This window comes from Aethalodelphis obliquidens, unplaced genomic scaffold (assembly GCF_003676395.1).
Source record: "Aethalodelphis obliquidens isolate GAN/ISIS:26980383/991018 unplaced genomic scaffold, ASM367639v1 scaffold66, whole genome shotgun sequence".
NCBI lineage: Eukaryota > Metazoa > Chordata > Mammalia > Artiodactyla > Delphinidae > Aethalodelphis > Aethalodelphis obliquidens.
In genome coordinates this window covers 3,896,896-3,911,793 of record NW_020838010.1, presented here as the reverse complement: position 1 = coordinate 3,911,793, position 14,898 = coordinate 3,896,896, and the positions used below count along the sequence as shown (strand labels likewise).

At 40.1% G+C, this 14,898-nt stretch overlaps 1 protein-coding gene across 9 annotated transcripts in view; it reads right to left on the bottom strand.

Moving 5' to 3' along the window:
- Nucleotides 1–14,898, bottom strand: part of PAK3 (p21 (RAC1) activated kinase 3) — a 122,228-nt gene that overhangs the window by 21,095 nt on the left and 86,235 nt on the right. For all 9 annotated transcript variants that reach the window (XM_027089475.1, XM_027089476.1, XM_027089477.1 and 6 more), the window contains 5 exons: nt 8,791–8,839; nt 8,365–8,477; nt 6,475–6,592; nt 4,958–5,057; nt 4,256–4,452 (listed from right to left, as the gene is read on the bottom strand). In XM_027089475.1, coding sequence (XP_026945276.1) covers nt 4,256–4,452; nt 4,958–5,057; nt 6,475–6,592; nt 8,365–8,477; nt 8,791–8,839 — 577 coding nt within the window. The remainder of the gene's footprint in view (nt 1–4,255; nt 4,453–4,957; nt 5,058–6,474; nt 6,593–8,364; nt 8,478–8,790; nt 8,840–14,898) is intronic.

Here is a 14,898-nt window from a genome sequence, read left to right as displayed (position 1 = left end):
CAGAATTTCCCAGGTTCTATAATAAAAAAGAAGAAACTAACGTGTGTAGTGCTTCAAGCGTGGGGATAGGGGGAGTAGGGAGCCTCTTGTAGACAACAGGTCTGAATTTACACTTCTGCCCTCCCTTCTCTCTGGCCATACAGTTTAGGCACTCCTAATCACGAGTAGCCAGACTGAAGGCTTTCTTATCACCAATATGTGTTATGTACACAACAGCTAGCACATTGTCATGATGGACTCCGTTTGCAGGAGAAGCGAAATTGAAAAAGAAAATGGGCATATTATAGAGGTATATACCGAACTAATGTCATTTCTTTTTTGACAGCGTTGCTGGAATGGTAAATCAAAGAATGCCAGGGTGTGTCAGGATTTCAACAAAGTGACCCATGATACTTTTTTTAGATGGAAAGGAGAAATGTAGGCAGAATGATAGCATGCTCTTTTCTGGTTGAGCAAGCATGCTCAAAGAGGGCTGATGAAGAACTGTTTTTCAATATAGACAGGGTTCTACAAAGGGCTTGCCACAGAGCTTTGTATCTGCTCTAGGCCTTGGTGTGGGAACTTGACGTCATTTGTTCTTGAAGCTCCACAGATGATTCCAACGTGTAACCAAGGAGGAGAACCGCTAGTACAGGATAGGCGGTTCACATACTATCCTCAATACTATTTTAAGCCTTCAGATAATCTTCCTGATACCGATAACTGTCTTCCAAAGATCCCGTGTTTGGTACGGTTTCACAGATGCTTAAAGCAAGGGTAGAAAGAGAACACTTAAAGTTCATCTTAACTAGGATAAAGGTCTGGAAAATTACACAGAAAAAGGGCTTCATCCACAGGGTCCAGGAGGGACCTCAACTGGATGTCACTGAGACGTTTCACAAACACCAGAATCCCTCAAAAGCCATTGACAAGAACAGCCCCATTATGTGGAATGCGAAGTTAAAAAGAGGCACTCTCTCAGTGCTGAGGAATAAAAACAACAACAAACCAAAGATTTGTTTTATGGAAATGATTGTGCCTCCTTATTTAGAATCAGGTCATTATAATCACAGGTTTATAAAAAGATAACTTCAAATTAACACAAAAGTTGGGGAGATGAGCAGTGTACCAACGTTTGATTTGCATATCCACAGGGAAAGTTCGATTTTAACTCCAGTCACTTTGGCAAACAAAAAGAACAAGGCACTTTATTATTGGAGGCTTCACTAAAAATGTCCGTGGGTCACAGAACGAGGCATCCAAGGCCAATTACGTTGAGTGCAAAGACTTCAGGTAGTGAGGAACTTGTCTCTTCTCTGTCTCTGGAAGGGTATCAACCTCATAACATCGGCACAGTTAATAACTCTCTGACCTTTAAAAGGCATTTTATGAGCAAATTAGGTCAATTAGTACAGAGCAATTTACATTAAAAAAAATCCCAACCACTTTATAACTGGGGGGGGGGTCGCTAATTCCTTGCATCAGTGGTATGTTAACAGGCAATATTTCAAGAGGGTTTGCTCAGTTCCAATGGACGCAACAAAGACACAAAAAAAGCCACAGTGAAATGCAAACAGCCTTCGAATGTACAGCCCCAGATTTTACCTTTAACCTCTGCTGCTCAGTGTTACCTGTTCATGGTCATTTATACTAAACGGTGGAGGACTCTCCACTGCTTGAAGGGATGTGAGCATAGTCAGTGTGGAAGGGAAGTTCTTGGGGGAAGTGGGGAATCCGATCTCCCTTCATGAATGGGTAAAAAGTATTCGAAGGATCCTTTCTCACTTTTCTATTGATATATAAATCCCCTCCCCCATTCTCCTTACAATGAGCTACACACTGTGCTAGGTGTTTACATGCATTCTTTCATTTAGTTTTCACACTAACTCTGCAGGAGAGATATTGTCCCCATTTTACACACAGGAAACAGGCTTATAAAGGTTTTGAATGACTTGCTGAAGGTCACAGAGATGGCAGGTTGTGGAGCCGAGACCCACGCAGTTTTGCCTGACTCTGTGGGCCAAATGCTTTTCATATCAACGTGCTAGCCTTCACTCTACCACTCTGTCTCCCTTCCACTTCCTTTCTTTTTTTCCTCCTCAAAGCCCAAAGAGGTGGATGAGTGGTGGTCTTGGAAGGATTTTAAAGAAAGAAGGGCTAAGCCAGTTCTCTTTTATACCTCTCCCAAAGTTCTGCGATTTTCAATTTCCCCACACATGGCTTGGTCACCAGGATCCAAGAAAACACAGGCTTCCAACAGGGTCATGGTATATCTTTTTCTGTCCAATCTCTCCAGGGTTTCAGTGACTACATTTTTCAAATTCCAAATCAGGGCATATAGCCGGGAACACTGGCTTTTATTTAAGAGAACGTGAGGACAACATATCTAAAATCAAAACTTAAAAGGTCCTTGTGGCGCCTGGCAGACAGATAGAGGGCCGGCACCATACGGACTTGGTGACTGAGTCATTGGAGGTGGATCACACATGGAGAGGAAATCTTTGTCAGTGGAATTCAACCGGGTGGTCTTTCTGACGAATCTTTGTGTTACAGCCTTAATGTAGGCTTCCTGAACCTGGTGGCTTGTTAATCGACAAGTACTTATTTAGATACAAGGCTGTGGATCCTAAGAGACAAGCTGTTAATTATTAGCTCTAATCCTAGGCTAGAAGATGCCCATAAAGATGAAAACTTGTTTCCTTTTTTCTAACGACCAACAGCCTAGCTGAAGAGCGATCAACTGTAATTGGGGAACGAAGAAGGTAATAAATGCATTACTGAGACCGCTTGCTTTACAGAGCCATTGATTTAATCCTTAAATTTTGCAGGTTGTAAATTACTCATTAGAAGGCAGAAAGCAAAATAGCCATAATCCGTTTAGTGCCTCCAAACTCCAAAGACTTAGAGGAGGAAATCCATGGAAACAAGAGACCTGATGTGTTCTTTCACTGCTACTTCTTAATGGGCAAAGGTGGTTAAACAATAAGGACAAGCCCATGTAATTACCCTGATGCGCCGGTCCATAGGTCAGGGGTGGGCTTGATTCAATTCACGGAGGGCTGACCCACAAATGGTGGGAAAATGCCCCTTCTTTTTCCACTCAGCCGCGTCGTACCTCCAGATTGTTTCATGAGACCAGAGCAACAGCCCATAGCATTCATTAGGGCATTCACTCCTATCTGTTATTTTCTAATCAGTGCCGGGACTAGCACAAGAGGCCAAGTACCAGAGAGAAATTAGAAGGGGGCGAAGAGGAGGCTGTCCCCCTCTCCATACATGGGGAATGCAGCTCCCAATTACAAAATGTTCAACTGCAAAATAACTAGATAATTAGTCTGTACGTTTCTTTACATGTACAGAAAGCCACATATATTTCGCTTGAATATGGACCTTATAAGCTTAACGTGTAAACACTTAACCATTTACTAATGGTTTTTATATATACTAAGGGTAAAATTCAATTTTAGACGCTTAGTGGTAATGAAGCGAACAGTATGCAGGATGCCTTCGACACTGGCACTCTGCACGGGTTTTGAGATCAGAATTTGAATCAGTGCATATTTCCTTTTCTCAATAGTGTGATGCCCTTTATATATTGGGTATATAACATAGCTTCTGGCTCACCTTTAGGCTTTATTCAACAAAACAGCTACTGGCTCCCTTCTGTACTGAGCAACCTCTGATTTTGCAGTAGCAAACTGAGTTACCCAACACAAACGATTTCCATTCATTTTCTACTTGACAGTCTAATAAAGTTTGTGATGTCACCAGGCTGTGTCTATCTTGTGTTCCATTCACTACCCACCACGCTGCTGTTGCTCAATAAATCATTACTGATAATGAAACAAAATCTAATTTAAAACATTATAGCTGTTCTGGAAATGTGTTTATTTACTTTGTTAAAGTAATTATAAAGTAAGTGTTTCCTAGATAGATCATTTAACCATGGCGTGTGATAAAAATACTGTTTTCTTCCCACATCTTGCTTTAAAAAAAAAAAAGCTACATTTTTTTTAACAGCAGAAAGCTATACTAAAGAATTTTAAAGACCCCTGGCATTAGAAATAGCGATATCGAAGCATTTGAAATAACTGTTGAGACATCTTAAGAGAAACAGGAAATAACTCCTAGTAATTTTGAAAATTATAACTTGAAGCTTCTAGGTCACTTGTCCCATGAAAGACCCCATTCTGGCCACTTTTAGTGGAGACAAGAAATGACATTTGGCTTTTTCCCTTTCCTGGGGATGAAGTACTTGAGTTTTCTTTCGACTTACCCTGAGTGGATTTTCATTAAGGTAAGGGGGTTCACCTTCTACCATTTCAATCGCCATAATCCCCAGAGACCAGATATCAACTTTTGGACCATAAGCTTTTCGAGTCACCACCTCAGGTGCCATCCAATAGGGAGTTCCCACCATAGTGCTTCGTTTACTCTGCTCAGGGGTGATCTGGGCACAGAACCCAAAATCAGCTGCAGAGAAGAAAAGTCAGTTAAAATCAGCTCAATTTATTTTTCTTTTACAAGAGGTCACTTTCAGATATGGCCATACTTTCCTTTAGTTAGACTCTGAACTTCTACAACTGCCTGGCTCATATCCTTCTGTTACCTGACCTCTCAGCTGGTCCAGATTTCAAACAGGTCTGAAATAACCGACTGATGTGATGTCATTTTTACTAGACCTCAATCTGGTTCCCTCCCCACACTGTTCCCTCTAACTTACGGAATCTTTTCGTTTTCTAATTAGGTATTTGTCATCCAGCAGATGGAAGCCATTAGAAATTCTGAACTATCGAACCCCCTAAATCTGGTCACGATCTACAGGAACATAACATTAGAAAAATTCTTTACCTCAAACTGGGCTCTAAATGCCTTCAAACCTGTCACTTTTAATAGCCCTTTTCTTCTCAAGATAGACAGTAAAAGAGTAGAAATCCCCTGACACTCTCTCAAATGCCGTCTGAACCATAATACCTACTCAATTTAACAGAGCCATCCATCCCAAGGAGAATATTGTCACTCTTTATGTCTCTGTGGATCACTTGGTTTGAGTGCAAGAAATCCAAAGCTTGGAGGCACTATTGAATCAGGAAAAAAAAGTTCTAATTATATCACAAAAATTTGTTTAGATGTGCTTCATTTCTAGATAAATTTTGGGCAAGGGTATAATTTTATGTTGTTGGGTGAAATAAATTACTAAAGGTTTTCAATGCCATTTTGAAATCATGTTACCATTTACATCAGTGATGCAACTTAGCGTTATACATGTGAGAGCTCCCGACTCAGACTTGGACATGAAGAGTGATGGTGTGATAAGTAGCACTAAATCATTAATACAGCCACATGATCCAATGACTATAATCATACTTTGACTTACTTATCTGGAGGATGTGGATTCAGCTCGGTCGTTTACAGATACAGTAAGCATCTGCATCTGTGGTGTGATTTCATGTAGTAGGTCTGGAGTGGAACCCTGGAATCTGCATTTAAAACAAGTGCCCCAAGCTATTTCTGATGGACCAACCGCCAGGTTTGGGAACCACTTCTAGGCTCTGAAGTAACTATATAGGTACTCGTTTGGAAATGGCTTTGCATTGTAATACTAAAAGACGGAAACCACAGGCTAAAGGTTGAAGAATCCCCTGAATATTTTAAGTTTGATTAATTGCATGAATAGGAAATATATGTGTTTGTTGGATATGTGTGCATACTGGGAAGGAGGAAATTTAAGTGAACAATTTAAAATAAAAAAACAACAAAAGACCCGCTGGAAGTATTTGGTTTTGTTTTACTATCATTGATTTTCAAGTTTCAGTGGGTCAGAGTTCCTCCCTGTGTCTATAGAAAACCTCAACGAATGGGGTAGAGGGTAACACCCAAGATGAGACTCCAATGAGGAGTGTTTTTTTTAATATTGAAAAAATGAATATAATAAAATATCCTTTGTTTAGCTTGAAACTAGGGATATGCCACTGTTATTGGAAAAGAGGCAGACGCTCAGACTCACTGGAGGGCTCCATGGGAGGTGAAGATTGTACTGTGAAAGCAACTACTTTCTGGACTGAGGGAGGACCTTGTTTAAACTGCCTTCTAGAAAAGGATTGGATTATAATGTGGTCTATGTTATACATGGATTACATTGCACGTGCAAGGCAAAATAACTGTCATGTAAAAATTCCCCCCAGTCAGAAAGAAGTTCCATGCCAACGTTACTGTTTTCCATATTCACCCAGACTCCAGCACGCAGGCTTAGATATGGTACCTCGTGAATGGCATAATAGAACTCAAAAAGATCCACAGCAAAGCAGCTAAAATAAACAAAGGGGCTGGGGAGGGAGGGTTAGGATTTAAATTGGAGTTAAGCTCTTCAACTGTTTTTTAGTACAAAAGATGTACTATTGCTACTTTGACGTTACAAACATTCTGAATAATCAAAGATAAAAAACTGTCAATCTTGGTGTTCTCATCAACCAGAGAAATGTTCTATTTTCTTACCTCTCTGCAGACGGCTGCTATCTGTCCTTCATCCATACAGGTCTCTGTGACCACATCAGTCAAAGAGCCACCAGCCAAGTATTCCATGACTACCCATAGTTCATCACCCACTAAGTAGCTACGAGAGAAGAAAAAGACGTTGACTCAGGCCTAAGGAAGTGGAGACCCTTCTATATTTCCATTAAGAAGGGAACGTGCAGTTAGTCTCTGCTTTCGGGCACATTACATAACAAGAGGAAAATATCAATAACGCGTATGAGACACTTCCTTAACATTAGAAGAGAATATGCATGGAAATCAAAGGATCATCAGATAAAAGTGCACCATGGAAGGAAGGAAAAGAGCAAGGAGGCCTCTGGTGACTGACTACTGTCAATCCTTCCATTGTAAAAAGCTAGTTTCAATGAACAGGATCAGTGAATAGCCCTTTTGGATAACTCAAGCCACAGTGTTGATTTCTTGGACTGAACTGACCCATGGCATACAGTCTTACAGGATAATTTATTCAGATCTCAGCATTATTTTTGATTCTACTCAATTAATTACAGAAATCTTTTCAGGTAGTGGCTGAATCAAAGAGAATCAAAGAGACTCATGTTGGCAATGGATTTACTGGGCTGAGGTCTCTGTTCTGATAGAAGTCAGTTATGACATGCCCATTATCTTGAAGTAGTTATTGAGGGACACAGCCCAAGTGATCAAATGTGGAGAGGCAGGTCACCAGAGCAATGTGGGCAAATTCAAACCCCTGGGATCATCTGAAGGCACTTTAGCAGTATGATCAGGTCTCTCTCTTCCCCTGCTCAGCAAGAGAGAGAAATTACAGTGAATGGAATGACCCCGACAATTCTACCCTGCCCCCAGCTTAACGTCAGTATGAAGCAAGCCTTTCTATTCAGTGGTGCTCAAACTGCAGTGCCCGTAAGATTCACCTGGGAAGTTTGTTCAAAAGGAAATTTCTCATTAAAATTCTCATTTCATAAAAATGAAATATCTCATTAGTGATGGAGAACAGCCTAGAAATCTGCATTTTTTAGAAATGCGGTTTTTACAAAATTACAAAAGTAGAGTGAAGTCACTCTGCTGCAGATGGTCCCTAAATGACACTTTATGAAACCCTGATTTCGACTATAAAACCTGACCCTCCTTCGTTTTGCCCCCCTTTTGCCTCCTTCTGTACCACTCACTGGTCTACTTGGCACAAAACACAGAAAGCAAGATCTGAAACTCACTGAGGTTGTAGACCTGGTCTTGTTTCCTTTGTATCCCCTCAGAGTACACAGCACAGTGGTGCTAAAAAAACACTTATTGAAACTGAATGAGACAGATGTTAAACCACAACTGAAGAGTTAGTGCTGTCTTTAAATGCCTATTAATAACCCACTGCTAATACCACTGATGAAAGAGACATTAATTACCCGGTCTAGGAAAAAGGTTTGAGATTAAAGTCTCAATTCCCTAGACCTCACTGTCAATTCATCACAAAACACCCATGAAAGCAGGGCCATTGTAGTCTGCCTCCTTTACTTAGATAGCCAGAGACTGCACTGACTCCAAACAAACACTTGATGAAACGTTTCAAACACCACAGCTCTCTCCTATATGCAATAGCCTACTTCCTGGCAATAGGGGGTCACAATCCTCAAAAGGAAATTACACAAACTGCTCATGTTTAGAAGCAAGACCATAAAATGTGTCTTCAAATGTTTAATGCGTGGACACAGATAACTGGGTGCAAGTTTAGCAATAGATCTGATACTCAATATTCTGTAGCATTCGAGAACTATTTGTAGAATGGATGCTAAATGAATAGATCCTAAATAAAAATAATTGGCCAAGAAAATGATATCCCATAAAGAAAACAAGTACATGATGAGAGAAAACACTTACCTATCTAAATAATTAACAATATTGGGGTTCTTATTTTCCCTCATGACCAGAATTTCATTAATAATTAATTCCTTTTTGGGTTGCTGTTGAAGGTTCATCTGCTTTATGGCCACCTGAATAATGATTAAAATGCAAGAATGAATTACCATCATCTGACTGAACACAAACATCCATATTTTTTGGAAACAGTGTCAGGCATACAGATTCTTTATTTTACTAAGCTCTTCCTCGATGCCACAAACCCACGCTCCTTTTCTTTGGTCAATCATGAATTCGTCATTCACTTCAGATACTCTGGACGCCAGTGAAGTAAACATATGTCAACTCAGTGCTACCCGTTTTTTCAGGCACAGATGCCGTCGAAGAGGAATTCTGATCAATAGGAATAAAGGAAAGTAGAAGTCAGAATGGAATGTTAACACTTACCTCTTGTCCTGTGGCGATGTCTAGCGCTGTATAAACAGTACCTGATGCCCTGTGAAAGTGAAAAGGATCAAATGAACAAACAATCAAAGTGTTATCAATGTATTTGATTTGGAATTACATGTAATCATTTCCAGGAGAGGGAAATCAGAAAACTCAAGATGAAGGATGAAGTACAAAAGGAACAACCACTTTGTATAGTAATTGCTCCCCAAACTATCATGATGTATCTCTTTTGGTGGGCCAGGAGCTCCAGTCAGATTTCCTGTGTGCCACGGAACTAGGCAGTCATAAATTGAGCAAAATGGCCTTGTTCCTTTCAGGAATTATATCATCTTTTGCTTCGGCAACTGTAAATTAATCTTTGTTTTTAACATATGGACAGAGTGGCTTTTTTCATATATTTCTAATTCTTAAGAATATCTTTGTCTAACAAATGAATCACTCCCAGTACAGGTACTTACTGCACTTACCTGCACTGTAGCTATACAAAGCAATAACAATGTGGCTTTATTGTTGAGCCATTTTGTTCTTTTTGTTAAATTTCGCAACAGCTTCTATGCTTAGGTTTCACTCCAGCCCACTATTGTCTTAAAATCTATCATTCCTTAAGTCTTAGTAGTACTCATGCTTCTATTCTAACTTCAATTACGGGGTTCCCTTGCTTTGAAAATAGAAATTGTCTAGTAAAGCTGAATTCACAGTAACTTCCTGTGAAACACACATGCATTCTGAACTACCTCCCTACCCCATCCCCATGAAAAAGGAAAAGCCTAGTCAATTGCATTGAAACATTTGTGGTGAATAAAGGAATTAGGATAGAGATCAGTTCTATGATTCAGCAGGCATTGTAATGCTGCTACAGTTAAGATCTAAACTTTCTGATAATTGCTGTTTCTCCTTTGCTTTTTATTTATCTCCCTTGCTGTTTTGTTTTCTGAGTCCAGGAGGTCTTTCCTTATGTCACCCATTTCCTTGTTATTCTTCTCCCTTCTCCCTGGATTGGCCAAACTACTTCTCACAGGCCTAGGAAGTTTACATTACCTGCTCCTAGGGAATAAAATGGGTGGCGTAGTAGAAGGAATATTTGACGGCTAACGGAGATCTGAGTTCTAATGTTTGCCCTAATATCAACAAGCTATATGATCTTGAGGTAGTCACTTCCCCTTTCTGGGTTTCAGTCCCCTCCCTTGGAATATAGTGATCACAGTAACAGTAAACGTGTGTTGAGCGTGTTGTGCGTGTCAGGTACTACACTAAGAGCTTAATCTTACGCAATCCTTACCATGTTTCTGTAAGGCAAGTGCTTTCACCCCCATGTTACACATGAGGAACCTGAGGCTCAAAGAGGTTAAGTAATCTGCCCAAGGTTATATAGTTTAAAATCCAAGTCCAGCTGACTCTCTGACCTATAAAATACAGGAAAGGGGCTACTTCATTTGTAAGGTTCTTTTATTCCACGGTCTAGAATCTAAGAACTCTACTGTCCTCCTCACTCGGTGTGGGTATTTAAATATCTATTGGAATGAGAGTGAAAAATCACAATTAACAGATGCTACCTAAATTTGCTAATTTCAGACATTCCTTAGGATTGAGGCTTATATTAAACAAATCAGTCTCAAGTTTATGTTTGAGATTCTGGGTTCAGAGCACATATTTGGTGCTCAAGAAGTATTTGTTCAATGAACAAACTAATAAAAGTCTTTGCAAGCAAACATGTAATTGAAATAAAACCGTTCCTTTCTGTGAAGGAAACATTTCTTCTACTTAAATCTACAGATAAGCTATCAGACATTCCTGATTTCAGAGGCCAGTTTGTGATTTGTCCTTCTGAATTCAGAATTGCCTGGGTTCAAAGGAATAGATCACCTCAACCTGGTGTGTATTTCAGCTGCATAAGCCCTGAGCAACTACTTAAATCTATTTGCAGAATGATTCAAAAATGCCTTTACTTGGTTTATTCCTATATCTGTAGCCAACTTGCACAATTCCTTCCGAGGCAAAAAAATTGATGGCATCTGCAAAATGAGCACCTATCTCATTGGGCTACAGAGAATCGAATGGCACAATCTATATAAGCATTTAGCCTTGTGCCCAGATCAGAGCTGATACTTAATAGGGTAACTGCTATTTAAAATTTTTTTAAATTTTATGTTGAAGTACAGTTGACTTACAATGTTCTGTGAGTTTCAGGCGTACAGCAAAGTGATTCAGTTATACATATACATGTATCTATTCTTTTTCAGATTCTTTTCCCATATAGGTTATTCCAGAATATTGAGTAGAGTTCCCTGTGCTCTACAGTATAGGTCCTTGTTGATTATCTATTTTATATACAGTAGTGTGTATATGTCAATCCCAAACTCCTAAAGGTTGGGGGGGGGGAGATGGCAATATTATCATTTGTCGCTGCCACTGCTGTTATTGGTTTCACAGTAAAGGATGACATTTACTGAGTCGTTAGTTGGCCCTTCCCAATCTCCCAGCCAAAATATCCTTGCTAGTGTCTGCCCCTATTTTCAAAAAGGACAAAGGCCAAAGCTGACCTATTTGAACACTTTTTGGAGCTCCTCCGTCCTTTTCCCCCCGTTAGAAAAGTGGTTTTGCCTTTTTCTTTAAGTATGGAATGTCTTTATCAAATGAAGCCGCACGCAGAAACCCTCAATATAAAATGGGAGCTGTTCAAGTTAAAGCTAGGGAGGGAAGCTCTAAATTCCTGCCCAAGTGGCCTTCCCCTTATTCAACCCCTCTGCCCCCCACCCCCAAGTCCATTTCCACTGGCCTAGGAGCTAAAATTGCGATTGACTTAGAGTACAAGGGGGATTAGTCTTTAGCATCTCCAGAGCTTTACCTTTCAAATCCTTGTTTTTTTACTCCCCACCTCCCTCAGCATTTCATTGTCTTAAAATTGTTAGAGTACTAACCCTGGAATCCCAATAGCCAGGGTTTTATGGCATTCTGTGGTATAGAATTGCCACAAATCCCCACTCCACAGGAGTTTAAAGACCCTGAAACTCTAGAACGTAGGTTATTAACTCAAAAACGAGCTTTTCTCCTCACTTCCCCTTCCTCCACCTTATTGCATATATGCCCTTGTTGGGTGGGAACCATTTCCCCCTTCCCCCCAACTCTTGTTCCCAGTCTTATAACGGTGATATCCTCCCCTAGCCCACTTCGCACCGCCTATCCCCACACCAAACATGTTGTTAGGCATTTGGAATTCACTGCTCTGACCAATAAGTTATTGATTGGCCCAACTTCCAGCCTACGTAGAATCCTCAACACAAATGCACAAACTCAGGTACGAATCCGCAGAGTAGAACTTAGTGTCAGCACTCCTAGCACTTCTCTGCACCCCAGTTCTGATGCCTGTCCATAGCAATTTAAGCAATTCAGCAATTTAAGATTCAACTGGTATAAATGTGAATCTCTCTCATTCTCTTATTCACCTACTAAAGCACTTTTTGGCCGCTGAGGGCTTAAGGAAGTAGGCTTCATCCCCATCTACTCAAACCTCCCTGGGTTCATATCCTCCACCCAATTCCTAGTTGTGTGATCCTGGGTAAATAATTTAACCTCTCTGTGGCTCAGGATTAAAGGAGGATTAAATGTGTACAGTGTTTAAAACCAGTTCTGGCATATAGTAATTGCCTAACAAATAATAACAATAATAATACTTATCATTATTATTAGGTTAATTGCTACCTAATATATTCATTAAGTTCCCAAATTGCAATCTGTGGATCACTATAAATCTTTTTAAGTATCTGGCAGTTTCCAAGATATCTTGGTATTTCAAATTCATAACAGAAATTTGATATTTACCTGAGATGAAGCTAATTAAAATATCACATATATTTCCTTTTAGCTAGAATTATATCAACTTGTGATTACAATATATATCTCATGCTGGTCAAATTCTTTAAGTAGCAGTTATATGTTTTTTGTTTTGTTTTTTTGCTTAATAAAGTATGGGAAGTAAACTATAATAAAATATAGTTTAATAGTTATTATTATTCACAATGTGGAGTTCACAAAGACAAATAATTGAAGGAATCCTCGGTGGGGAAGTTGGGAAGTACTCTCCTTATAATAGGTGATGCACAGTAGTGTGTACTCCCAAAGAAACAGTCTTTGAGCCAACAAGATGCCACAGTAATTCCCAAAAGACAAGTTTTGCTACAGCTGGGGTATGTTGAAGTATCTCAATGGGTATCTTTATAAAATCTGTCAGTCACTTTAATAGAAAAAAGTCAGTATCATGCAGCACTTTAGGCAGTAAGGATGGCAGAAATCAAACAAAGATGGCAGTTAAAACGAATTCTCTGGTGTATTGGGGATGGTGTGCTAAAATGGTCAAGACCGTCAATTTGATTTTTATGCCATTTAATTACATTGATCCCTTTTATCCTTCACCGCGGGCTGCTCATTGCGGTGGCTTCTCTCATTGCGGAGCACGGGCTCTAGGCGCTCGGGCTTCAGCAGTTGTGGCACGTGGGCTCAGTAGTTGTGGTGCACGGGCCTAGTTGCTCTGCGGCATGTGGGATCTTCCTGGACCAGGGCTCGAACCCGTGTCCCCTGCATTGGCAGGTGGATGCTTAACCACTGCGCCACCAGGGAAGTCCTTCATTGTAGTTATGCTGAAGCCAAATTACTATAGGGAGAACATTTGTTTATGATGGGGATTTTGTTTATTCCAAACCTCAGTCCTTCAGACGGTATAAAGAAATCATGCCTCATCAGGACTCAAGGGAATATAGAGATCATCCAGTTTAATCTCCTCACTACAGATGGAAAATCTGAAGCACAGAGAGCTGGGGGGTACGCCCAAGAGGACACAGCTAGTAAGTAACAAAAACCTCCTAACTTTGAGCAAGAGATCTTTTGGTGAACCTAGGAATTCAAATATTCAATTCAATTCAACCGTAACTGAACTACGATTCAAGAACGTTAAACCAACAGATTGCTCAACCGTTGGGCCTCATCAGCAATTACAGTGTGATGTATACTGCTGGCATCACATTACATGCTTTATCAACAGTTTCTCCCTGACCTGGCCAAGCACTTACTATTCAAATGGAAACACTGGCATCTAGCCTAAAGGGTCCAGAAAGAAACAAAACAATTCACTATTTCTCCCTTTTCCTCCCAAGACAAGTCAGTTTAATTATCAGTAATCTTCATCAGGTTTTGATGTTTCCTGCTCAGAGCCAATGTCAAGCCGTGATCATGAGTAGTTGCCAAAGCAGCAACATGGTAGGACTTATAATTTAGATAAATCACTCTGATTTCAGCATAGAAATATTGCTAGATTAGAGGAGGGGAAGAAGGGCAGGCCAGTGGGGCTAGGAAGAAGCTCATGGTCTGGGAGAAAAAGGAAAGGGCAACAGGACTAGAGGGCTCAACGGGGTCCGAGGAGAGCCTCATGGGAATAAGAGTGAGAGAGCCAGAAGGATAGGGCATTATTCAAGTTTAAGGTTTCCTAAGTATAAATCTGGTGCTAATGAGATCACAATCGGGGATTTAATCCACATTTAGGTTGGTTATTTTTTACATCTACTTTGACTTCTACTGCTGCTGCTGCTAGAAAAGGTTGTATCATTTATTGAGCCTCACTTTCTGCCTTCTCTATGTAAATGCCATGAGCTCACTTAATGCTCACCCTATACAACCCTGTGAGGTCAATTCTATTATCTTCCTTTTACAGATGGGGAAAGTGGAACTGGGAAATGGTAAGTAGCTTGCCCAAGGTTACACAGTTAGAGTCAGCAGCTGAGCTCAAAAATCCATTGGTTTAATGTAAAATAGATAGCTAGTGGGAAGCAGCTGCATGGCACAGGGAGATCAGCTCCGTGCTTTGTGACCACCTAGAGGGGTGGGATAGGGAGGGTGGGAGGGAGACGCAAGAGGGAGGGGAAATGGGGATATATGTATACATACAGCTGATTCACTTTGTTATACAGCAGAAACTAACACACCACTGTAAAGCAATTATACTCCAATAAAGATGTTAAAAAAATATACTAGTACAATTAGAAAATACAGGAGAACTTTTAAGTAATAAAATTAACAAATTTAAAAAAACCCAATATACTGTAAAAAAAAAAAAAA